At 49.3% G+C, this 26,170-nt stretch overlaps 2 protein-coding genes across 3 annotated transcripts in view; both read right to left on the bottom strand.

Annotated features, from left to right (window-relative positions):
* The window catches only part of LOC144754225 (E3 ubiquitin-protein ligase TRIM39-like), a 574,742-nt gene that overhangs the window by 371,002 nt on the left and 177,570 nt on the right, over positions 1 to 26,170 (bottom strand). The gene's annotated exons all lie outside the window — the stretch shown is intronic.
* The window catches only part of LOC144754224 (E3 ubiquitin-protein ligase TRIM39-like), a 168,030-nt gene that overhangs the window by 123,934 nt on the left and 17,926 nt on the right, over positions 1 to 26,170 (bottom strand). The window contains exon 1 of one of the 2 annotated variants that reach the window (XM_078641812.1): positions 15,699 to 16,124. The exons of the other annotated variant lie outside the window; for it this stretch is intronic. Within the exon in view, the coding sequence (XP_078497938.1) occupies positions 15,699 to 16,121 (423 nt within the window). The 5' untranslated portion in view covers positions 16,122 to 16,124. Of the gene's footprint in view, positions 1 to 15,698; positions 16,125 to 26,170 lie in introns of those variants that run through there. 2 annotated transcript variants of the gene reach the window in all.

The following is a 26,170-nucleotide window of genomic DNA, read 5'->3' as shown; positions in this document are numbered from 1 at the left end:
CCCAGGACCCTGGACCCGCAGAGGTACTAAAGACCTGGCCTCTGTTGGAGGACCGAGGAGGAGAGCGTGGAGGGCTTGAGCTGGTCGCCAGGTGAACATGGGCCGGCGTGGCTGAGGAAGGAGGCCTGCGGCCTAGTACAGAGGCGGAAGTAGTTTGTGGTGGCTGTAGTGTCTGACGACACGTGGAGACCTGTGAGAGGCCCATCTCTCCTTTTCAGCCTTATTTTTGCCTCGGTGGGAGCGGGATTTTGCCCCCCGCTTGGCCTGCTGCAGCGGAGTTCGATTAATGAACGGACACGGAGAGCCCTGCGCCACGTGGCCATAGCGGTGGACTCATTCTTGGCGCTCCTGCAGCGGCCGGTTGATGGTGGGTCACCTACCCCGGACACTGAGACCCGAACAGGACACCCACTGATTATATGTCCTGAGATAGAGAACGACCGTACCACTCTTTCCTGTTGCGCTGAGCGCTGGTTGGCGGTTCGCGCCGGTGTCGGCCCTGAGACCGGAGCCGGCGGTGTACCGGCCGACGCCCCTCATCGAGGTACTTGTCTGTCTTGCAGCTGGTGTCCGCGGCCGCCATGGGAAAACCGAGGGGCGCTAAGGGGAATGCGCAGGCCACCTCAGACACGGAAATATCGGACAAGGGGGACCAGCTTGACCCGGAGGTACCAACAGACCCACACCTGCAGCGACAATTGGACAAGATCTTGCCAGCAATAACGGATATGAGGTCGGCACTCCAACAGGACATTGCCCAGGTGGTGACGGTCCTGGGCTTGCTCAGGGCTGACCATGGCAAGCTCTCAGGCAGGATCAAGGAGGTGGAGAACTCGGTTGGAACCCTAGAACCGGCGCAAAAAACATTGGCCGTCGCCATGAAGGATGCCTTGACTCGGATAGACGCACTGGAGAGGAGGGCAGAGGACGCAGAAGGGCGCAACAGAAGGAATAACATCCGCGTAGTGGGCCTTCCGGAAAAAGTTGAGGATGGCGACATGGTGTCTTATCTAGAAAACTGGCTCAAGACGGAAGTGGCGCCCGAGGGGCTCTCCTCCTTCTACACTCTGGAGCGGGCACACAGGGTCCCGTCCAGACCGCCGCAGCAGGGCCGCCCTCCGCGCCCGGTGGTGGCGAGATTGTTACACTTCCGTGACAGGGACCTGCTCCTCAATAATGCCAGAATGAATGGGCCATATCAGGTGGACAACAGTAAGGTGAATATTTTCCCGGACTACACTTATGAGACTCAGCGCCAGCGGGCCTCTTTCTTGGCAATTAAACGCGAACTGCGGAACGAGAGTATACAATATTCATTGCTATTCCCAGCGAGGCTCCGCATCATTCTTGATGGCAAGACTAAATTCTTTGACACCCCTGACTATGCATGTAGCTGGCTGGAACTATATAGAGCTGGCAAAGATGGACTTGGCTCTTCTTTCCCGGCTGTCTCGGAGGTTGGACTACAGCAGAGGTCTAGGAGGATCCGCAATCGCCGGGGCGGATTTGGCCGCCCCTCGAATGTGGTGACTACGGCAGAGCGGCGTGGTGTGTTGGAAATGCTATCCAGTATATCGAGTTCTCAGGGGGGACCAGTGACCAAAGAATCGGAGCCTGGAGGTGGTGGAGGTCGTACAGACACAGAGGACTCTGAGGCTGATAGTGTGACCCTCCCTGTGGTCACCCCAAATACGGTGGAAGAACTGCTTGATGGCCGAGGGTGATCTTGGGCGAGTCATTCCCGACGGGGATGGGAGTGCTGTGTAGGGTATAGACCCCTGCTGAAGCGGATGGGCAATTGGATGATTCATGGGTTCGGGACAAGCCCGGGGTTTGCTCATGTAACTTGTGGCTCGATCGCTACTAGACGGCCTGAGCGAGGGAAGGCCCTCCTATCGGTGCTCAACCCCTCCTTTGCCCTTAAGGCATACCTGCGGTGGCTACCGTCAGGATAGTTTTCTAGTTTTTGTGCACGGTTTGGATGGGAACTGGGTGGCACTCTCTGGGTCCTGTTCTGGGGGGGGGGGGGGGCGGGGGGGGAAATGGGAGTCACGGTTGGGGGTTCAATTGTTATGGTTAGAGAGGGGGGACGCCATTGGTGCAGTGCGATTACTGCTTATCATCCTATTTGAGCGAGCTGGGGAGGGACATACCGAAACACAATGGGACAATGGCTGAGCTGTCTAATCTGAAATGCATTACTTGGAACGTGCGCGGGCTGCACACTATGTCCAAGCGTCACAAAGTACACGCTTACCTGAAGCGTAGGGGAATACAGATTGCGCTGTTACAGGAAACGCATCTCACGAAGGCGGAGGGTTTGGCCCTACAGCGTAGATGGAGGGGACAGATCTATAACACGACATATTCGGCTTATGCTAGGGGCGCGCTAATTTGGGTGCGGGCTGTGGGTCCCCTGCAGGTGACGAAACACACGGTGGACCCTGAAGGAAGGTTTGTTGCTATTGCAGGTAAATTAGGGGGGAAAGAGCTGAATATTTGTAGCATTTACGCGCCCAATGTGGACCAGCTGGCCTTCTTCGCGGCGCTCTCGGGATCACTGGCCCATTACCTGGCGGGGCCTCTTTTGATCGGGGGTGACTTCAACTCGGTGGTGGACGTGGATCTCGATAGATCTCATCCTCCCCTAGTGAATTTGCCAACGTGCCGAGTAGCTAAGGGTAGACTGGACTGGCAGACTAAGTGGGGGCTGACGGATATATGGCGGGCCCAACACCCATGCGCCCGGGACTACTCCCACTTCTCTGGAATGCACGAGCTGCACGTGCGGCTGGATGCTCTGTTAGGGTCGGTGGATTTGGTGTCCGCGGCTGTGAGATCCGAGTATTTGGCAAGAACTATCTCCGACCACAACCCTCTACTGGTTGACCTCAGGTGGTTCCCGGGTACCCACTGCGTCCCAACGTGGAGGTTGCGGCCCGAGCTGCTGGAGGACCAGGTGTTTCGGACTGAACTGGAGGACAGGATCACCACCTATTTTGCGGAAAAAGAGGACACGACTGGAGCTAGGGCCACCGAATGGGACGCCTTTACAGTTGTTATGAGGGGCTACTGCATAGCTCGGAAAGTGGGGATACGACGAATCCTTTTAGAAGACCTAGGCAAAGCAGATCAGAAACTTCGCGAGCTGGAACTGCAGCGCCCTGGCCGACCGGAGCTCCAGCAGCAGACTGCAGCCGCGAGGGAGGCGGTAGCTGTGGAGGTTGAACCGTTGCGCAGTTTTGACTACAAAGCCCATCTTACTAGATCGCTCGTGGAGGGTGACAAATCGGGGGCACTCTTGACCTGGCTATCTAATCCCACGAGACTTACCTCTCCCACGGTTGCCATGCGCGACGCAGTGGGTGGGGAGGTCTATACCCAGCCGGAAATCCTGGAATGCTTCACAACCTACTATGAGGAGTTGTATCAGAGTAGAGCAGTTGGGGATGCTAACCCCATTGACACCTTTCTACAGGACTTGCCTATCCCTACCCTAGAGCCCGAGCACGCCAAAGAGTTGGGGAGAGAGATGGAGCTGGGGGAGATCCGCAGCCCCATCAAGCGCATGGCACGCAACAAAACCCCGGGTCTCGATGGGCTCCCGGTAGAGTTTTACGCCACCTATGTGGACCTCCTGGCCCCGCGTCTGTTGCTGATCTACAGAGAGGCGAGGCACCTGGGATACCTCCCGGGCTCGATGCGTGAGGCCCTAGTGGTCCCCCTGATCAAACTGGATAGAGAGGCTAGTGATCCGGCGTCCTATAGGCCGCTTTCAATGCTCACGGTAGATTATAAGATATTGAGCAGCATTCTAGCGTCGAGATTGCTGGGGCACATGAGCTCCTTGGTGCATAGAGACCAAGCGGGGTTTATTCCCAAGCGAAACACCACAATGAACATCCGTCGCCTGCTTCGCCTGCTGGAGGATAGCCATGAGGAGGCTTCCCAACCCCTGATTCTATCGATTGACCTGGAGAAGGCTTTTGATAGCTTGGAATGGGAATACCTCTATAGAGTGCTTGGTTCGTTTGGGTTAGGGGAAGGTTTCTGGCGCTGGACCGCGGTGCTCTATGCATCGGCGGTAGCGAGAGTAAGATCGGGTCCGTTGATCTCCCGGCAATACTCAGTGGAGCGCGGCACGAGACAGGGTTGCTCGCAGTCTCCTCTACTATTTGCGTTGGAACCCCTGGCACTGTCGGTTCGCACCGGGGCCCATTACAGAGGATTACGGACCTTATTGGGGCAGCAGTTCATCTCCCTCTATGCGGATGACCTGCTGTTGTTCCTGGAGGATGCTGGGGAAGCACTGGCCGCTGCAGTACTCACATCTTTTGGTGCGATATCGGGCCTTAAAGTGAACTGGTCCAAGACTTGTTTGTTCCCGGTTCGCAGTGGGGAACCCCAGCCTGATACGACTAGGGTGATTAGATGGGCGCCCAGTTGCTTTAAATACCTGGGAGTTTACATTTACCACTCCCCCACTGATGTCCTGGAGGGCAACATATCCTGTTGCGTCCGGGCATTAAAGGGCAGCATGTCATTCTGGGCTACTTTGCCGCTGTCGGTAGCAGGACGAATAGCGCTGCTTAAGATGGTGGCGCTTCCCCGACTCCTTTATTATTTCAGAACGTTGCCGATATGGATTCCACCGGCTGAATTTAGAAACTTGAAATCGCTCATAGTTGCATTCCTCTGGGGATCGGGCCGCCGCAGGGTGGCGCTTCAGACCCTCATGAGACCGAAGGCGGAGGGTGGGTTGGCAGTTCCCGATTTTGAGACGTACTATCTAGCTGCCCAACTACAGCTTTACCCTCAGGAGGTGGCGCGGGAATTCCGGGGACCGGAAGAGGAGAGGGGGCTGGGTATTCCCCGGCACGTTCTCTCTTACATCACGTTACGGCAGAGGATAGCAGTGAGGGACCTCACGCAGGAGGAACGCACCATTAGATCGTGCTGGAACCGTGCTCAGCGCAAGCTGGGATAGGCCATCCATACGCCCCCGAGATTCCATTGGGAATGCTCACTGCGCTCCCCCATGGTGGGGATTGGTCCCAATTACATACCTGGGAAGAAGCGGGTATACAGGTCATGGAAGACCTGTATGAGGATGGAGTGCTCTTGCCCTTCCAGACACTATTGTATCGCTTTGACATCTCCCGAGGCGACTTCCTGCTGCACACGGTGGTCACGAGAGCGCTGCAGACGCATTGGCGGACTGGTCTTGAAGAACCGCCGTTGTCCTTGACGTGCCAATATGTGATGATGGCAGCCGGAACGGTTAAAGCAGTAACGTGCTTATACAATAGGATGACTCAGGAGCAGTTAACCCCGCTGGAGACACTTAGGCTCAAATGGGAGACGGACATAGGGAGGATCATCCCGGAGACCACATGGGCCCAGTTGCTGCGCCGGGCCTGGAAGAGCACGCACAATGCTCGGTTCCAATTGGTCCACTTTTATATTCTGCACCGAGCATATCTAACCCCGGAAAAGATACAGAAGTACTTTGCCTCTGACACCGCGGCTTGCCCGAGATGCCGGACAATCGGAGCGGACCTGGCCCACATGCTATGGTCCTGCTCCGCCCTGTCCTCTTACTGGACGATGGTAGGGGACACCCTTAACGAGGTAACAGAGCGAACCCTTCAGGTTGACATCGCAGTGGCGCTTTTGCACTGGTTCCCACACACCCCCAAGACACGGGTGACTAGCAAATTTATCGACATGGGACTACTTTTGGCGAAACGGGAAATAACGCGGCGCTGGAAGGCACGAGTTGGTCCAACGGGCGCTAAATGGCACACTGAATTCCTCAAATGGGCTGAGGGGGAGAGCACCCTGCGCTACCAACTAGCGAGGCGGCAGCAAAATGAAAAGACACTGGACTCTGCACAGGCGTGGGAAGCATTAGTACAAGCCCTGCGCGATCACAACTCCCCTAGCGACACGGACAGTGATGCTGCTGAACTACCTGTGTCCCTGTAATGAGATATGTTTCTTACATACTCCTACAAACTATGGATAGCTTCCTCCTACACGCTCACAGATGAATTGCTACTGCACTGATGGCGGGGGGGGGTGAGGGTGGGCAGACAATACCTACAAGGTACCCCACGAACGTTCGATCCTATGTGTAAGTTGTTTAGCCTCCAGATCGATGGGTGAGTTTTGCTGCAATGGGGGAGGGGCTGTTTCTTGGTTTTCTTTTACTTATCAGGTTTTCTTTATTTACAACAAAAACAAAAGCAGAGCTGAGATGTAGCACGATGATTGTCTGGTTCAGGCTTCCTGCTGGGCCCACGTACATACGACGTTTACATTTCGCCGCCCGACCTCCGGAATGTGGGCTGAATGGCCGTGTATCAGTACTGCAATAAAAATACATTTAAAAAAAAAAATAATCAAGCACAACTGAAAAGAGGAAAAATAACCTTCATGTCATCAGAGACAACCATCTGGAAAAAAAATTCAAGAAGTTTCCAGAACACTTCAGCCCACCACAGATGTCAACTAATGTACAAAGAGTCAAACCGCACAAAGACTGAATTCTTCCTGTACGCCAACATCTCAAAACAATCCCATTGCAGGGTTGGCTCTCCAACTTAAACCTATCAGGCTTTAACCCTACCCTCGACACATAGCTCTCATTCAAGGAACACTTTGAAAAGAACAAGGAAGCTGGGCTTCAACTCGCGCTTGAAGAACGTGAAGCTTTTTTTCATGAAAAATTACTTCCAAACAACCATACAAGTCCTCTCTGATGGAGGGAGAGGCAAGGCCTTGTTCAACGGTCTCCCTAGTATCACCCAATCACATATTAAAAGGTAGCATACACAAAGTGGCACAGCTCATCAAGGTCTGAAAGAAATTTGATCAAATCATCTCCACATTAAAAGACCTAACCTGGTTCCTCCTCCTAGTCCAGATTCATCCTTAAGACCAACTGCATCAGTTGTAAAGTTCTCAACAAGAGGATGCCAGCTTACCTGTCAAACAAACTAACTAAATATAGAGAACAATGTCAGACCAGGAAGACAGATCACCAGACTGGAGACAAAGCACATATGAATAAAAAAACCAGGAGGCCAGCCTTCTTTATTCATGGTCTCATAATCTGGCACCACATCCCTATCGATATAACATCAGCTCAAACTCTCCAATTTTTTTCTGAATTGCAAAAGACACAGATCAAGGAGTACTACCCCTGACTTGACAGCCCACCCAGGACCTTCCACCAACAATTTTATCTTCCCTGGGGCCATGCTCACAGTTTAGTGGTCGGTATCCAGATTGTAAGTACTGCTCATATATATTAAGAGTGTAAGTCCAAATAACAGATATCCACATTGAAAATTATGGCCACACATATCCATATTATACTTGAATAGGTTATGTTCAATACCCCTGCCCCCTTGACTCATTAACCATATGATTACTTTGTCCTGTACAGGTGCCAGCCACATGCAGGGTCTGTGACAGAGAAGAGACAACCAAAGATCAAAAACAGGCACCAGCCATGATCAAAGTCTGTGACATAGAACAGCCATAGGAAGAGTGCAGACCCCAACCCCAATCAGGGTCTGTGACAGAGATGAGAAAACCAAAGATCAAGAGCAGACACCAGCCATTTTCACGGTCTGTGACAAAGAACTGCCACAGGAAGAGTGCAGACCCCCAACCCCAATCAGGGTCTGTGACAGAGAGCAAACAACCAACGATCAAGAGCAGGCACCAGTCATGATCACAGGCTGTGACATAGAACAGCCATAGGAAGAGTGCAAATCCCAACCCCAAACAGGGTCTGTGACAGAACACAGGCACCGGAAGAGTGCAGACCCCAACCCAAATCAGGGTCTGTGATAGAACATAGGCACAGGAAAAGTGCAGACCCCAACCCCAATCAGGGTCTGTGACAGAGAACAAACCTCCAACGATCAAGGGCAGGCACCAGCCATGATCACAGACTGACAGAAAATAGACACTGGAAGAGTGCAAACCCCAACCAGGGTCTGTGACAGAGAACAGGCACAGGGAGAGTGCAGACCCCAACCCCAAACAGCGTCTGTGACAGAGAACAGACAGCCAAAGATCAAGAGCAGGCACGAGCCATGATCACAGTCTGTGACATAGAACAGCCATAGGAAGAGTGCAGACCCCAACCATAGTCTGTGACAGAACACAGGAAGAGTGCAGATCCCCAACCAGGGTGTGCGACAGAGAGCAACCAACCAAAGATCAAGGGCAGGCACCAGCCATGATCACAGCCTGTGACATAGAACAGCCACAGGAACAGTGCAGACAACAACCAGGGTCTGTGACAGAGATCAAGCAGCCAAAGATCAAGAGAGAGGGTATGCCCAGACGTGGGTCCCTTGCTCACTGGATTCAAGCTAGCCTGGCTGAAGAAGGGTGACACACCCTGAAACTGGTCCCAGGATGCTTGTGTCCGGTCCAGGGAGGACCTGGCCTGGCAGTTCGGTCTGGACAGTTCCCATGGGGCACAGGGTCAAGACTGATTTGCATATGGCTGGGTCCAAACTGGGGTGGCATAGTGGGCAAAAGAACGATAGATTTAACCAGATTGTTTGACTGGGGGAGAATGTTTGCATTGTCAGCATTCTGTCCATCATTTGTTTGCTGTAACAAAAGATCAAGAGCAGGCACCAGCCATGATCAGTGACAGGAAACAAGCCCAGGAATATAGAAGGCTTCAAACCCAGCACGGTCAATGGCACAGACACTGCGACAGAGCAGGTACAAGCATCATGCAGGATCTGTGACAGAGAGCAGACAAGGAGAGAGTAAAGGAGACAGATTTATACCATGTCAGCCACAGACAGCAACATTGAGAAAGCGGGACCCATATCTATACAGGGCCTGCCACAGAGAGACACAGGGAGAGATAAGGAGCCAGATCTATACAGGGTCTGCCACAGAGAACAGACAGCAAGAGAGCCAGAGTCGGATCTATACAGGGTCTGTGACAGAACAGACAGCGACAGAGCGGGAGTAACATCTACACAGGGTCTGCCACAGAGAAAAGACAGCGAGAGAGCCGGAGCCAGATCTATACAGGGTCTGCCACAGAGAACAGAGACACACAACAAGAGAGCAGGAGGTAGATCTATACAGGGTCTGCCACTGAGAACAGACAACAAGAGAGTAGGAGCCAGATCTGTACAGGGTCTGCCACAGAAAACAGACCAATATACAGGGTCTGCCACAGAAAACAGACCAGACAGTAGGAGCCAGATCTATACAGGGTCTGCCACAGACCAGCAAGCGAGACAGCCAGAGTAAGATCAATACAGGGTCTGCCACAGAAAACAGGCCAATATACAGGGTCTGCCACAGAAAAAACAACAAGACAGTAGGAGCCAGATCTATACAGGGTCTGCCACAGACCAGCAAGCGAGAAAGCCAGAGTAAGATCTAAACAGGGTCTGCCACAGACAACAGAGAGACACAGCAAGAGAGAGCCGGAGTCTGGTCTGTACAGGGTCTGCCACAGAGAACAGAAAGCAAGAGAACAGGAGCTAACCTACACATCGCCAGATAATGGGAAGAAAGGGGTTTTTATGGTTCAGGGGAAGGTAGGAGTAAAGGAGGCAATGGTTGAGGAGCTGGTAGAGGAAAAGGGAGATTGACTGCCCCAGCAAAGTTGGGTGCAGGGTCCAGCCACAGGCCAGGCTATGCAGACTACCCGATACTCTGCACGGACGAAGATGTGCGGGATGGCCGAATGTCGTGCACAGTGGTCAGGCCATGTCCCCAACCTCACAAGGCATATGGTGGATGGCAGTGCATGAGGGGGGTGGGGGGGGGGGTAGGGGAACAGGGCTCGGCCATTGACCAGGCACTCTGCCATACCCTGCGTTACACATGGCCGAAGCAGACAACCCTCTGCCACGCATAGGAACAAACTGGTGCAGATCTGCAAAAAGAAACAGACAGACAAATCAAGAGAGGAGGTATTGACTCCAAGCAGGGTCTATGGCAGGATCGCAGCAGTCAGATAGAAGGTGAGGCTCCCGTGTGTAGTGATGGTGCCTCAGTCTGTCTAAAATCCCTTGTTCTGTAGTGTGTTTCAGAGTCTTCGTTGTAGTGAGTGCTTGGGAACATGCGAGGTTAGGCTCTCGTGTGTGGTGATGGTGCCCCAGTATGTCTGGATCCCCTTGTCTTGTAGTGTTTCTGATTTTTCGTTGTAGTCAGTGCTTGGACAGGGGAAGAGAGCCGAAGGTGGGGATAGGCGAAGAGCAACAGAGAAGTGAGTAATTCCTCGTGTTTTAAGCACCCAAAAAAGTAATGTGCACCAAGACTAAAAGAAATAATGTTTTTTTAATTATTTTCAAAAGCGTACTTGAGCATCAGCAACTAGCGCAGGGCAGATAATAAAGAATTCAGCAGCACCACTACCTCATGCGGGTCCGCTGCGCGCTCCGCTTTGCAGGGCCATTTATGTTAAAAGCAGGCTGAACACTAGACCGCCGACCAACTGGAAGTGGCTGCTTCCCTCCGCTCAAACAGGATTAGGACCCGCGGTGGACCGGGGAAGAGAGCCGGAGGTGACCTTGTGACCCTGTGTGCTACACGCATGGTTGCTGCACATTTTTGTTTGCAGCTCTTTTGCTCTTTACCATGTCCATGTGAGCCCATGTGCCACACCCTGCTTTGCTGCACCTCTTCCACTATGTCCGATGACCACATGAGCCTGTGTGCTACACCTTGAATAGTCGCATCAAGACTTCTGACACTGAATGTTTGCGCCCATGTACTACACACTGCACCGCCACACTGAATCCTTTGAATACAGCTTGAGATTCCAAAACACCCACACACATCCCTTCTGATCTCCTGCAGTCCCCTCTGTGGCTTATGGTATACGCATGTGGTCTCAGCGCTCTGACAGACTCGCTTTGTGCTCTTTCGCACCTTCGTATATAGTTCTCACATAGAGTGTTCACTTAAGATCCCCTGACACCTCAAACATACCTCGTGCTTTTGGGCAGCCTTCTCTCGCAGATCCACAGATTTCGTTGTGACCCTTGGATACCCACAGACACATCTTGTGCTCATCTGCTGCTGCTTCTGTGAGACTCATAGTGAACAACCTGTGATCCCTGAAACTTTACATACAAGTGCTGTTTGCCTCTGAGGCTCAGTGTCTAAACTTCTGAACCCTAACCACACACACTATGAGCTCTTAGGCACCCTTTTCTATGGGACCCGTGGGTGATATTTAAATCCCATATTTCCAGATCCCATTCCCTGTATCCTCTTACAGACTTAACAAGTGAATTCACATGTAAACCCTGAATTCCCACACATATACCATGTGCTCCTCTACAGTTTTTTCCTCTGTAGAATACACAAACATTTTACAGCCTTCTCTTTGGGGCCCTCAGGGTGCACTATGATCCGGAAACATCGACACATTCATAATTCATAATACCCTTCAGCAGACCGGCTATATGAACCTAAAGGATGCCTTGTGACCCCTTGAAAACCACAAACATTCCTTGTGCTCTTCTGCAGTCTCTTCTTTGAGACGCACAGGGTGGCGTGGGGCCTCTGAGAATCTGCACACGCTGCTTATGCTCTCCGGCTGCCCCTTGATGTGGCTCACCAAGTGACTTAGCAATCGTTAATTTCCACAGATACACCTTGTGCTCTTCACTTGTGGTTACCGGAGAACACACACACACAAACCTTGTACTCCTCTGTAGCCTCCTCTATTGGACTTGCTGGATGATGTTTTATGCTCCTTGACTCCCGGCAGACCCAGCATATCATCCTCTGTTCCTCTGCACAGAACAGCCTCAGTTTCTCTTCATGTGTCTCACACAGATTCCCCCCCTGGGGCACCAGTGGGGGCAGGTGAAGATGTTTTAACATTTCCACCACGCTCCCCAATAGTCTGTTGGGTCTGAGGTTTTTCCCAGAAAATGTTTCCCTGCACTGTGAACAGGCTAAGTTTCCATCTCTTCCCTCCCAGCTCTGAGTGATGCAGGAGCTGCAGAAGATGCATCCACAATCAATAATCATCACAGGATCAGCAAAATATTCCAAACAGATGAACAAGTGGCCTCTTCCTGGAGGTTCCCCAGCTGAGCTGCTGCCTCCATGATTCAGAAATGTAAGAGCTAAACAAAGTTCAGTTTCTCTTCCTTTTGAAAGCAGTGTTGTCAGATATTTAGAGCATTCTCGAGCCCACAGCCAACCAAAAAGTAGCCCAAAGTTGCTACTTTAAGGAAGAGGGGGCAGGCAGTAAATGGAGATTTGTGGCTGGACCATTTTACAGACGTGGTCTGTGCAGAATGTATGCTCTTGCTAAGTCTTAAAAGGCTTCAGTTCACAATCTTTGCTTGACTACACACATTTAATTTCTCCTGTGATCAATGCTCCAAGCGGAGCTGAAACGCTTTGGGATTGGTGTTGCAGCAGGCTGCCACTTAGCAGCCAAGGTTTCAGATTGCTTACGTGTGACATTTTCTTAATTACAGTGAAAATACGAGTGACATTCAGTGACTAGGAGTGAAACTTTCTTGTGAACAGTATAATGTCACCCACACTTAGTAGTAGCATGGCACAGCCCACAGCCTAGGTCGGACACCTGCTTCCATGCGAGGCTGCAGAGAAACAATATATTAAAGAGAGATTCCAATAATCTGAACTGTATCATTTGCTGGAGAGAGAGAGAGATGGGGGCGATGGGTGCTGCAAGCTGCAGTGGCCTCCTGGTCGGGCCCGGGCATTTATTTTACATATTAAGCACCTCCCTGCCTCATGTAAAGTAGGTGGGTTCTAAACCAGTTCCACAGTCGAAAACCCTGTCCCGCTCAGCAGTACCACAACACCGTCACGTCTACGGGAGAGGAACTTTAGGGAGGCAAATTAGCCCACTTAGGGAAAGTGTTCCAACGTTGCTGTTCCTGCCCATGATCGCCATGAATGACCTGATGGTTGCAGGCAGGTATAAACCCAAATAATGCCTTCTATGCACTTAGAGAGAACCTCTCAGTGCATCAGGTGCAATGAATCAAACAACAAAATGCTGAACCGGTCAGAAATACAGTTCAGTGGTCTTGAAGAGAAGCCTCTTCAAACACTTACTGAACAGCAGGTATGATGGGGCACGCCTGGTGGATCTGTTGCTGGATATATATGTTCTTTTTGCCATTTTATATATCGAAACTAGCCCCGGAGGTATTGGAGGGCTTTGCTTAAACACCAGTAACAATACTCAAGGGCACATTTAATTATTTATTTCATGCAGTGGGCGATTAAGTTATTTGCCCAGATTCACAGCATGCTGAGCAAACGCCGAGGCTGGCACTTCGTTCCCCAGTTATAAGACAGCAGGTGCGGTGTATTTTAAGCAAATTTGACACACGAAATTGGAAATGTAACAACCTAATATTTATTTACATTCGCTTGGTTACTCTTCTCCACCTGTAAATCAGTCTAACAACCTGATGGATATGACTTTCCTGCATGACAAATTGCAGGTTTGAGTAACTACGCAAGTTGAGACTTTTAAATGGTGTCATAGCGAGATGCTCTATCTGCCGCCCGGTGTAAGAAAGTTTATCACTGTTAAACTTGCACTGTTCTTACAAGCTTCTGAAAATGCAAATGAGCAAAAGAGGCAGGATAGTTGAGATGCGTCTGTGTAAATGTGTGTGACAAAACTGCACTTTTCAAGTGGTTTGGTCACACTTCTTTTAGGGAAGCTCCAAGCTCACAGTCAGCGCATGCATATTGTAATTGTATTTATATAGCGCTTACTACAACTAACGAGGCGTCTAAGTGCTTTTCAGAAAGTAGCCCACTACTCCTGAACCCAAAAAGGATTAGTGGTGGATTAGTGTAGGGAAATATGAGAGGTGGACATGTGAGTCTGTTATTTGGATTGAAAAGTATAGTAGAGGAAAGGTTCTAGAATGTGTTATTTGGGAGAGCATGGTAGTAAGGTGAGGTTTCAGATGCGCAGACGGAGGGATGGAAGAGGGAAAAGTCTCTAGAGATCATAGTAGTAAAATGAGGTTTGGGTACATAAGAGTTCGATGAGTCCAGGTCAAGCGGGCTAGATGGAATCTTGTGCTCAAGGCTATTGCAAAAGATTCTTCTCACACCACATTAAAATACTTTCTAAAACTATGGGTAGGTGTAGTGAGCACAGGCCAACACGCTCCCAGGAACAGATCCAAGGTTTTTATTTGTCTAGTTACTGCCACGTGTTGCAGCTGCAGCTTAAATTGTACCAGTGCTTGTATGTGTTGGTCATCGATATATTATTTCTGGAGAGCAGAACTTATTTTTATCTGCATACTTCGAACAAGACCCAAGAAATCCAAAAGGAGAAATGGGGTAGGAGCTTAAAGATACGAAACAAATGACAAATGGTGAAAAATACCCTGTAAGAATAAGAGAAAGGATTTGCAGGCGATGGAGAAAGAGGCGTGACGATCAACATAAGGTTTCCTTAGGTTTTGGAATGCCCAGCATTTGGCATCACAGGTGGCACGCTTTTACGATAAATCCTGGACTCCAGCACCTACTTTTTAATTGAGCAACTGTGATTGTATCAGAGGAGTGTCCTTTAGATTAATCTGTGCATCTGTTGTTCTCCCCTCCCACCACCTCCCCCCGTACTCTGGATCACAGTTGGGCATACAGGGAGAGGGTGGGGGGGCTCGGGTAAACATGCAACCATCAGTTTATAATTTACATTATCTGCACCTTTCTCCCAGTGCTTGCAGTGCACCTTCCATGAGCGGCGCTTTGAAACGTGAACGATGCAACAAGGTCTTTCAGAAATCGGTCATTGATTTCTTTACAGACTGTTACAAACATGCACTTAGTAAGTTTTAAAGCTTTTTTTCTCAGATAAAAGTGGACTAGCTTGTGCAAAAATGCTCCCTTTTTGCAGATAACAGAAACAGAGTACCACTGTTACTAATGCCTCTATTTAGAAAGGTGAACGATTTTCTCTGCGAAAGTTTGACAGGAATTGTTCATTTGGAAATAATGTGTATGTCAAAAGAAACTATCAGGCTGGTTTAGTCTAGTGGTTCGCTGATTATGCAGAAACTGAGCATAGGTAATGAAAAAGGTCACGGAGGGCGAGGGCGACCACGACCCCATCTCCCCAAACCAATTCCCATATTAGGGAGAAGCCATGATTGTGCGTGATCTAGCCCAATCTGGCAACACTGCCGCTAGGTGGGCGGGGGGGAGGAACTTGTACCTCACCCCCTCTCGGGCCCCCAGGGGGGTCTCGCAACGCTGGGCTGTCCTTGTGCCATCATGTGGCACTAAAAGGGCCTGCTCTCTTAGGAAGGTCCTCTTCGTGGGCGTTGGGCAGCCCACATTCATAATGGGTTAAGCAGTCTCCTGTATGGACCTACAGGGTGCCTTGTGAACATTTGAAATCCACAAACATTGTATGTGCGTTTCGGCAGGCTCCTCCATGGGACGCACAGGATGATGTGATATCAGAGCATCTGCACACACAGCTGGTGCTCTCCGGCTGCACATTGATGTGGAGCACCAGGTGACTTAGTGTCCTATGAATTTCCAGACACACCTTGTGCTCTTCACTTGTTGTTATAGAAAGAAAAACACACACCTTGTACTCCTCTACAGGTTACTCTCATAGCTTGACTTTGCAATCCATGAATGCCCAGATATACCTTATACTCCTCTGCAGCCTCCTCTATAGGAGTCACTGAGTGAGTTGTATGCTCCTTGGACTCCCGGCAGACCCAGCATATCATCCTCTGATCCTCTGCACAGAACAGCCTCAGTTTCTCTTCGTGTTTCTCACACAGATTGTCTCCCAGGGGCCTCTCTGTGTGCAGATGAAGCTGTTTTGCAATTTCTACCACGTTCCCCAGTTGTCCGTTGGGTCGGAATTTTTTCCTAGGAGATATTTCGCTGCACTGTGGACAGGGGAAGTTTTCATCTCTTCCCTCCCAGCTCTGGGTGATGCAGGAGCGGCAGAAGTTGTGGCCACACTCAATAATCATCACCGGATCAGTAAAATACTCCAAACAGATAGAACAAGTGATCTCTCCCTTGAGATTCACCAGCTGAGCTGTGCCTGCTCCCGCCATGATTCAAAAATGCCGGAAGTAAAACTAAGTTTCGTTTCTCTTCTTCTTAAGCTCAGCGAAGGTTCGGGTTGGTTGAAAGCCTGCTTGTTTCCATTGGTGGCTCCGGATGGCAACTCAGGCTCGGATTGGTTGACAGCCGCCTTGTTTCAAGTAGCTGCTGAGAACAGAGCAGTCTCGGATTGGTTGACAGCCGGCGTGTTTCCATTAGTGGCTTCGGATGGCAACTCAGGCTCGGATTGGTTGACAGCCGCCTTGTTTCCATTGGTTGCTGCTGAGAACAGCGCAGTCTCGGATTGGTTGACAGCCGGCGTGTTTCCATTGGTGGTTTAGGATGGCAACTCAGGCTCGGATTGGTTGACAGCCGCCTTGTTTCCATAAGTAGCTGCTGAGAACAGAGCAGTCTCGGATTGGTTGACAGCCGGCGTGTTTCCATTGGTTGCACTTGAGGACAGCACAGGCTCTGATTAGTTGACAGCCTGCTGACTCCCATTGGTTGACACTGAAGATGTGAAAAGCCTCTCAAACAGGCCGTAAGGTATTGCTTCAGGGTGTGTTGTTTATTGCTCGACACGTAAACGAAAATACAGGGAAAGAGAAAATACACGAGTAGAATAAAAAAAGAATCCACGAGTGGACTTAAAATAAGCACAAGGAGAGAAGAATGAAAGAAGAAAATTCCTGGTAACTGGGTAAGCAGTGACAATGAGGAGGTGAAAGGAGGAGGTGAAAGGAAAAGGGGAAGGAAAAGAGCAGGAGAAAGAAACCGTCCTGTTTTTTTAAGAAATAAAACGTTTAAATGAGTTTGTTTGCACAGTGCACATTTTAAGGATTGTTACAGGGCAAGTTTCCCTTAACGCAGTGGGCGGGATCGGAAGGGCACGGCGTACCCCTACTTCTTTTATTAAAAAGATTCCGTTCCCCTACTTTTTCTTTTCAAAACTGTCTCCCAGGACGGAAGAAATAGCAAAGGCATTCAGATAAGGCTCTGCTTTGGTGGCCGTTCGGGGCCGGCAGAGAAGGAAAAAGACTGTCTCTTCCTTACTGCCCAGAGAATACAAGGACAATGTCCTCTTCTTTTCTGTGCTGGCAGCTGCCCCCCCCCCCATCTCTTCCTAATATTCTCTCTCTTTCTGTCTTGCTCCTCACTTAATGAAAACCGTGACTTGAATAAACGGTTCACAACCTCTCTTTCCTTCTTTCATTTCATTTCGTTCGTTCCCTGTGAAATGGATCCAAAAAAGACAAATATTGGCATAGCCAATAGGTCTCGCCTTTGGGACATTATAAGTAATTAGCCATATAACAGTTGATGTTGCACCAAGCATATTGTGCTGCATAATTAAATACTTGTAAGGTCCCAAAGGCGAGACCTATTGGCTATGCCAATGCTTGTTTAGTATTTGTTTGGCATTTCACTAACAAGTTACAGCTTATTACGGTATTTATTAAATAAACCAATAGATACACGTTTACTTAAGGTTTAATATAAGCTATTGATAAAGGGTCGTAACACAGGCCCCGGAGCCCCAGCTGTGCGGGGGGGGGGAGCCCCAGCTGCAGGGGCCCCCTCAGCACAGTACTTTCGCCGAGAGTTTCTGCAAAAATTCGGAGTAGAGGCCCCTCCATGCATCTTGCAAAGGGGTCTCCTCAAATTTCGTTACGCCACTGTTTGTCGGTGGTGGACCACCACTGGTGGTTGCACAACAGCGCTCAGAAATGTTTCTCTTTGCCACCAAATAACCAACATGCAGCAATATCTCATCACTTCCGGTACCAGCCCATGCGATTGATATCCCGGCAAGATAGTTCTCGGGTCCCACACATAGGGAGCCCGGATCAAGGTTAGGTGAGTGTGAGAGATGGGGGCGTTGGAGACTTATTCAGTGCCCTCCTTAAGGTCGCTAGGGCTGTTATCTGGGGAGCTGGGCGCATGGTTCTTCTTGTTCGTTAGTAAAACATGGGGTACGCTGGATCTACATTAGGAGACACGCGGTGTCCCCCCCGTTTTTAAAGGTCGCAGTGACCCTGATCAGCAGCTGCACCACCAGGTCACCTTGGTGGTCTCGTTAGTTCGTTCGTCCTAGTTTAGGAGACAGGAATTCAACCGAGAAACTATCAGCCATGGTCGGATTTACTGCTTCTGGGATTTGGCAAAATAAACAAAGGATGTTTCCATGAATGAAAGGTCGAAATGCCCCTTTGATTGATTGTCAGGATTATATTATACAGTTTTTCATATATAATAGACAAAGTAAACAAATGCCCTTATTATTGTGCATTCAAAAAACAGCAATGTGAAAGTAATTGTAAATTGATATTGTAATTGTAATTGTAAATTGATACTTGTATAGCGCACTACTCACCCGCAAGGGTCTCAAGGCGCTTGTACGAATACCGCTGTGGAACCCATCCTGGCTTTCCCTGTGAGGTGTCCACTCCTGGGCACCCCCAAGGTGGAGGCCAGGCATCCTTAGCGTTGTGGGGGCCGTTGTGGAGATTAAGCAAGCTATTGCCCAGAGTTGCAGAGTGGGACTCCATGATTGGAATAGGCACCGAAGCGAGAATTATCAGGTCCGTGGAATTTCTGAGCTCAAGACCCGCCGAGGCGGGGAATTGAACCCTGGTCCCGGGCCTGACCTCTGCTTCAGGGTCTGCCACTCTAACCATTGAGCCACACTTCTCCAAAAGTAGAAAAGAAGAGGAAAAAATATATGAAAAACTGTATAATATAATACCATATACAAACAGTGTGTAAATATGTTTTTGCACCCTTGAGAAAGCCCAAGGGGGCAAAACGTATGTCGGCTGCTGCTGAAAACTATATGTAATGACAAGGAATAAACCAAACAAAAGGACCTGACACAACAATTGTGGTGGGATTCTTCTAAAGAACATTTACTGTGATTGGTTGATTCACAGAATTTTGAACTTGGATGATAGTAACAATCAGTTGGTGTGCTTTGGTGTTTTTTGTTGGATACTGTTCTAGGCTGTCTCCAGTCCTAGTTGATGTATACCCTGGTGGGTGGGTATTATGACACCACAAGAGCACCCTAAAACATTGTAGCAACAAGGACACGGTTGAGACGAATTACTGTTGTATATAGATGTGTAGATCACAGAGCACACCCACAGTCTTTGGAAATAGGATACATTAGTTTTATGTGGCTGCTTGTTGCACTGCAAGATATGATCCCAGAGTCAGTGATGTTTTGTCCAGTGGTGCCCAGCTGCTGAGCCTCAAGTCTGAGAGGCGGTTCCCTAATTGCTGATGGATTTGTGAACCTGTCTACATTAGGTATGGGAGGATCTAGTTTGATGGTGTCCTGGGGTTCTGAGTTTACTGGGGTTGTGTAAGCCCTGTGTCTTTTTGATGGTGCACATTATTGTTGCCTGGTCAGTAGCCTAAGTCAGCGCTAGAGGGGTGCTTCCTTGTTCGTGACACGGCCTGCTGTAGGGGTATCCGTTGGATAAGGGGCACAGTTGGCTCGCTGGCCTGGGCGGGGCAGTCTTTCTGCCCTGTTTTTACATGTGCACCCATCAGAGGTGTTCACTGTCCGTGTCGGTCGCCACCTTTCAACGCTCACTGCGGTCTCCCATTCCCTCCCCCGTATAGTGATTTCGTGAGAAGTTGCAGAGTCTAAATTAGCTACTTGGAGTGCCATGTGGTCGGCGCAGCCTATTCTCGTTTCTTGTTCCTGTGCTATACTTCTGTTGTGTGAGTTTTCATTGCTGCTAGGATTGCTGAAGCAGGGGTAGGTGCTCTTCCTCCCGCCTGCTTTCTCCATGTTTTCGTGCTTTGTGTCGATTCTTGCTCCGTGTGGCTCCTGACATTTGTCCGAGGCAGACTGCGACTGTTGGCTCATGCCAAGGGAGTTGTATCTGGGTCCACGGATGGGCCCATCTGTGGGCAGGTGATGTGGTGAGGCTTCCACGGTTGTCGCTGCAGGAGGTGTTGTCCCTTTAGGCTTTGAAGGAGCCTGAGGCGCTTGGCCCTGGCAGATGCTGGACGTACCCTTTTTTTCCTCCAGAGCCAAGTGCAGAGCGGGCACAATGAGACCCTTAGAGGCATGAAGTGTGGGGGTCGCTTGCTGGGGTTGCAGGCTTCGTGGCTTGAAGCCACCCTGGGTTGCAAGGAGTGTCTCCAGTTTGTCTATGATTGGGGGGCAGGTGCAGGACCTGCTGGCTCAATAACGTAAGCTGCTTTTTGAGCTTTGATTTTGAGGCTATCGGGACTGTCAATCCTTGTATCAATCCCTGAGGTAAAGACCGCCTTGGTGTTCAATAACTTGATCTGAGGATCCATTTTCATGGATTGATAGTTGAGGGCATCTGATGTTAATTGCAATGTTCTTAGCAAGATTGCCCATATGTCTGCTGAGTAGTGTTGTTTTGCGGTCGAGCCAAGGTGATTGGGTTTATGATCAATAACTTTCGTTAATAAAAGAAGATGAACTGACACTGGCAATGCTGAATCTTTTTCTGGTGCAACTTCCCTATTGGCAAATGGCTTCCCATTCAGTTGAGGTGAACAAAGACGGGTTTTGTAGAAGTTTCGCCTCCTGACTTTCCAGATTAATGAGGCTGCCTGGATAAGCGTAGTTAGTGTGCATCACAGTGCTGTGTTTTCTCAGGATAAAGCTGCTTGTCTATTGCTTTGACGCTATTATTAAGATGGGAGCCTCTTCCGTAGCAAGAGGTTGACCCCTGGGCCAGTGGTAGGGGAATTGTGGGGGTGAAGAATGAGTGCAGGGTCAATTCCCTTTGTCCCATTGCTTCAATTAGAAGAGAGAGGTCTCCGCCGCCCTTACTTTCAGATAGATTCGGGAAAGCGTCGATCTTTTCTGCACGTAGGTGTACTTGCGCACTGAAGGTGAATACAGATTGAGGGGCGTATTTATGAGAGGCTTGCACCTGTGGGAGTGTCACTTTTTTTTACACTCTTGCAGTGCAAGCCTCTCAATATTATCTATGAGGTGACGCGTAGACCACTCTGCGTGGCTGTAGGAGAGTAGGGTCTGCAATCCTATGATCACCCAGATTTTTGCTTTTTGCTGCACTGGTTTACGACTTTCCCTGGCTGTGGGCCTGCTAATCAGACCCACAGCCTAGCTGTTCTCTCTATCCAAATTGTACTCAGGTACTGAATTGGCCCTGGGCCCTCTCCAAGTCCCTGTACCCAGGGCTGAGGTGCACCCAGAAGTCTCCCAGGGGCTGAAGCATGTATTATGCCACCCCTGGATTGACTAACTAAAACTGACACAACTGGCTGCACGACAGCTGGGGCAAGGTGGTGTACTCACCCTTTGCTTTAGATATAGTATACCTATATCTAACCCTAAAATGGACACACAGATCTCCTATCAGCCACTCCTATGGCAGGCCTTAACAATCCTGAAGGCAGAGTGCTTGGAATCGTGTGAGATGGTGCTCTGGCATGAGCTGAGCCTGTCTGCGGCTTTCGGGATCTATCCCTTAGCCGTTTCCATGATATCGCATACCATATACTCTTAAGTGCATTATAATCCTCGCGGTTATGTGCCAACTCTGGTATCGCTTTATCAAAACATGTCGAGTAAGGTGTCATACGAATTGGAATACTAACCCCTCGCCAATTCTGGCGACGGGGTTAGCATTCCACCCTTCTAGAGGGACACGACATGCCTGTAACCTATAACCCGGTTAAAAGTCAGACAGAGCCTTAGCATCCACAAAATGGATGCTGCCACCGAGACACAAGTCTGCCCTCCTGCTGCTGGGAGTCCTCCCAGAGCAGGAGATAAGGACAAAGGGTTTCCTGCCAGGGGCGGTGCCAGCACCGTCCCAGACAGGGTTTTGTGTATTGTAGGTAGGCAGGGCTTTAGAGGAAGGTGACTGCAAGTAGCACCCCGGTGCTCACTATGCATAGGCCGGCTTGAACCAGTTCCAGGGTCATTCCAGACCCTGTGCTGGGGAAAAGCCCGCCAAGGAAGTGGGTGTAACCACCCCCCTCCTAGTCCCACCCATAGGGCAGGACTTAGTCGCGTGCCAGCCCCTTTTTACAGGATAAAGGTAGAGACTGGCCCCCTTCCAAATCAGATCATCTTTGAATCCTGAAACTACTTTTCTGCGAAAGGAACTCAAGACTTCTTCCTAAGATTTCTCCCTTGTGACTAAGGAGTAGTCACCCTGCACCCGCAGGCACCATCTACAGAACACTGCGGTCTGCTGCACGTCCTTCCTCCGGAATCCGACTGCCCAGCTCGACGAGACCCGGCTTCCCTGGCACCTCTGACCTCTACCCACCTCTACAGCACAGCTGAGAACCGTGGGTGCGACGAGACCTCGAGGGACCGGCCATCGCCAAGACTGCACGACTTCTGCACAGCAAGCCCACCGAGTATTCCACTGGTGAGTGCTTTGGGGTCCGAGAAGCCCCGACTCTGAGCAGCTCCAGCTCCGAAGTGCAGCCCCCCAGCATCTCCACGATCTGCGTGGGGCCCTTCTGCTTTCCGCTGCTCACCGCGTTGTTTGGCTACTAGCCCGTTGGCTTGTGGCCTTCCAGACGACGCCCGACGACATTTCTGCTGCTGGTCTGGTTGCTCCAGACTGGCCCTTGCTCCCTTCCAGAAGAGGAGCACCCCGGACCCTCCTGGTCCACTCAAGACGCCATTTTGAGTCCACCGCGTGGGCTTGAATTAGCCAAGGCTTGTTGCCCAATCCTGGGTAACTTCGACGCCAAAGACTTCATCCTTCGTGGGACAGCTCGCACCTCCATCCTGGTCGCCGACAACGCCTCCTGGTCCGAGAGACTGCAGAGCCCAGCAGCGCCCACTCACCTGACTGCGGTGACTTCGCCCGGTGCCATCCTGGTGCCCACTTAATCACTGGCTAGTGATTCAAGAACTTGGTCCCCTCTGCTTTCAGGTTTCCTTCTTCCTTGATCCAGGCTTGGATCCATCGAACTTTTCTTCACTGGTCGCCTGCCAGCAACTTCTTCCTTCCAGGCTCCTGGTCCGGCAACGAGATCCCCGACGTCTTTTCAGACCTATGCAGCTGCAGCCCCTGGGCTAGGTAACTTCGGCACTCCGGTGTCCCAGCATAGCCTCACTATCCAAGGGTCAGGATCCACTGTCGTTTTCTCCCTACCAGGTCGGGTTCGCCCGTGAACACTAACTTTGTGAATTCTAGCTTCCATAGACTTTGTCCCGCATCCCGCGTGAGAGTGCACACTCTGCACCCGAGTCCCCTGGGCCTCCTAGTAGTAATCTAACGATTCCCTAGTCCAGTCCTAGCGATTCCAAAGCCTATTAGAACTGTTACTTACCTGCTAGTAATTCGCATTCCACTTTTAGCGTATATGGTTTTTCGTGCCCCTCGGGCATTTGTGTAACGTGCTAACTTAAAAGTATTTTCGTAAGAGTTTTGTTGTGTGCTTAGCACCCTGTCCTCATAAAGAGTACAGGGTTGTTGTGATTCTAATAAATACATTGTTTATTTTCATAACACTTGTGTGGTGTCCTTTCACTGGGTGTTCAAGGGGTAATGTGATGGTAAAACAGCTGGCTTAACGCGCCCTCTAGAGTCTTAGCCTTAGACTGCTCGTATCCATGCTACTAGGATAGCTGGTCTATAAGGTTGACTTACAACCAATCATCAATAAGGGTTGTTTGGACTGATATATAGTGATCACTAGAATAGTGAGCACTGCACATCAGGCCAACTTCTCACAGTGGCTTTGCATGGCCTCATCGATATGAAGTAAGACAAAGCATCACAAGTAACCAAGTTCCCTTACTCTGTGTCAAAGAGGTGTTCCATGGGATTTGTGGTGGATTTTTCCATGCAACACCCATGGATTTTGACCTAGCCCAGATTGATTTATTCACGTAAACCTGGGTCAGTGCCAAAACCTTATGCCTCCCCAGAGCAAGCATAACGAGGAGTAATATTTGTATTTCTCCTTGTTTTTTCCTCTTTCCATATGTCCTGCATTCTGCAGCTACATAGAAAGAGGAAAACAAATCTGTGGACTGTTTTTGTGCAGGAAAGTGCTCCTTCCAGCACAAAAACAATCCTTTCTACAACGGAGTTGATCCAGCGCGGCTCTCTAACAACCTTTAATATCAATTCCACTCAACTCAGATGTAATAACTATTTACCCATCCGTGGGGCCCATAACACCGCGAGTCACACAAAACACACACAATACATCTGAATCAGTGACATCGAGGTAGAGCTGCTGGTTAGCGGGGTACCTAGGTTTTATATCCTGTACATTATATACATTAACCTCTATTTATTATATGTCAACACATAATCTGGAAAACTCTACACCAAGGCACTCCACTACTTGGTCAATAGATCATCTAGGAGAAGCTAGTTGATGGAGATTAAGACCAGCTCAATCATAGTAATCCAAATAATACATTAACATTTATCTTGTCCTGACTTTATTTTAATAAAACGCTACTCGAGTTTAAATTTAAAGTAATTTTTATGTATTCATTTAAGAAACAGAATTTTAGTTTATTCGGACAAGCGAGAATTTAGCCATTATTTGGTACATGTTAAAACAAAACAGAAATTAGAAATTATATTACCTAACTCCGTCATGTAGAAATAACAGAGTTGCACGAGTCTCAATCTGCCTCTCTATTCTCCTTTACACCTCAAAATAAAATCTCCACATTCAGTCATCTTCATTGCTCCAAAAAGTTAAAGTCCAAAAATATTTCAAAGTCTTTAGCACCATAGAATAGATCAGACTGACATCATGTCGTGGTGCAAAATAAAAATCAGGAGCAAGCTTTTTTACCCTTTTTGAACAAGATCTTTTATACCCTCTTTCACTAACTATCTTACTAAAATGTAAATTTTTACGGTCCATAGTTTATTCTGACTGGTCCAGCAATGGGGTGACAATGGTCACCTCATCCATCCTCGGCAGAACCAGTTTTCCAAAATGCACAGTCATTTTACCCTTTCTCATACATGTCATCTCCGTTTTTGTTTTTGTCATTCAGTTCAATCGTTACATGCCTTTCCGTTCCCAGGATCTCAGATGCAAAACAACTTTTGGCATCCCCTTTTCACTCCTGGGTCAAGCCGGCCTTGACATCAGTCGCTCGATGTTCCAGGTGCTTCTTTCTGAGTTGGTCTTTTTATTCATGCGCACACGCACAACCTCTCAGCTTCAAACCAACGCTAACATTGCAGTCAGCAGCCATTTCCAGCTCCCAGCCACGAAGGCCACAATGAGAACTAGTGCGAAAACAAACACAATAGAATATTAAAATATAGAATTATAGATTTTTCTGTTAACCTCACACCTTTCTAATATTCCCATTAGTAAATTACCTAGCTGAAGCACACACACATATAGCGTTTTCTACTTACCAAATGCATTTATTTTCTTTTTGCCACAATGAGACATACACGTTCACAAAAGCAGAACACACATGCAGTTTTTCGCATTATAGCACTATATTAGTATGACTCGTTCACACTTGTTAATAAATTAGTCTTTGCAATTAAGCGTTTAGTAACCACGTGTAATATTGATGTCTAAGCGTAACTTTCTTGGTTAATTTGTCATGCTTCACATGATTAAATTTGTTATAGTTATGCACGTATGACTTCACAGGGGGTACATAAAAATGTTTGTCTCACCCCTGCTCCATCAGAGGCAACCTTGCACATGGTGCAAGGGTGCCTATATTCGAACTAGGCAGCACATTTTGCGCCAGCGCATGGAGAAAGGACAGGAATGCCCCACATTTCATAAATATGGAGCATTCCTGCCCTTTCACAGTGGAGTAGGGCAGTGCAGCAGGAAGCTTGTGGCGCTGCCCTATGCCAATTCCTCATAAATGAGGCCCTGAGGTTCTTTCTCTCTACTTGCGCAGGGTTTATCAGTGTTCATGGGTGTATCGCCCCATACCTGCTGGACGCGATTGGTGGTGATTGCACCCTTCTCCTCTTTGGCATTGGGGATGGCAGGCGGGTCGAGGTCGGACGGGGTCATGGAGTGCCGCAACCTCATTAATAGTAGCCTTGGGTTTGGAATA

The sequence above is a fragment of the Lissotriton helveticus genome, chromosome 5_1, assembly GCF_964261635.1.
Source record: "Lissotriton helveticus chromosome 5_1, aLisHel1.1, whole genome shotgun sequence".
Lineage (NCBI taxonomy): Eukaryota > Metazoa > Chordata > Amphibia > Caudata > Salamandridae > Lissotriton > Lissotriton helveticus.
Note: the sequence above shows the minus strand (reverse complement) of the source record. Positions and strands in the feature narration are given on the sequence as shown.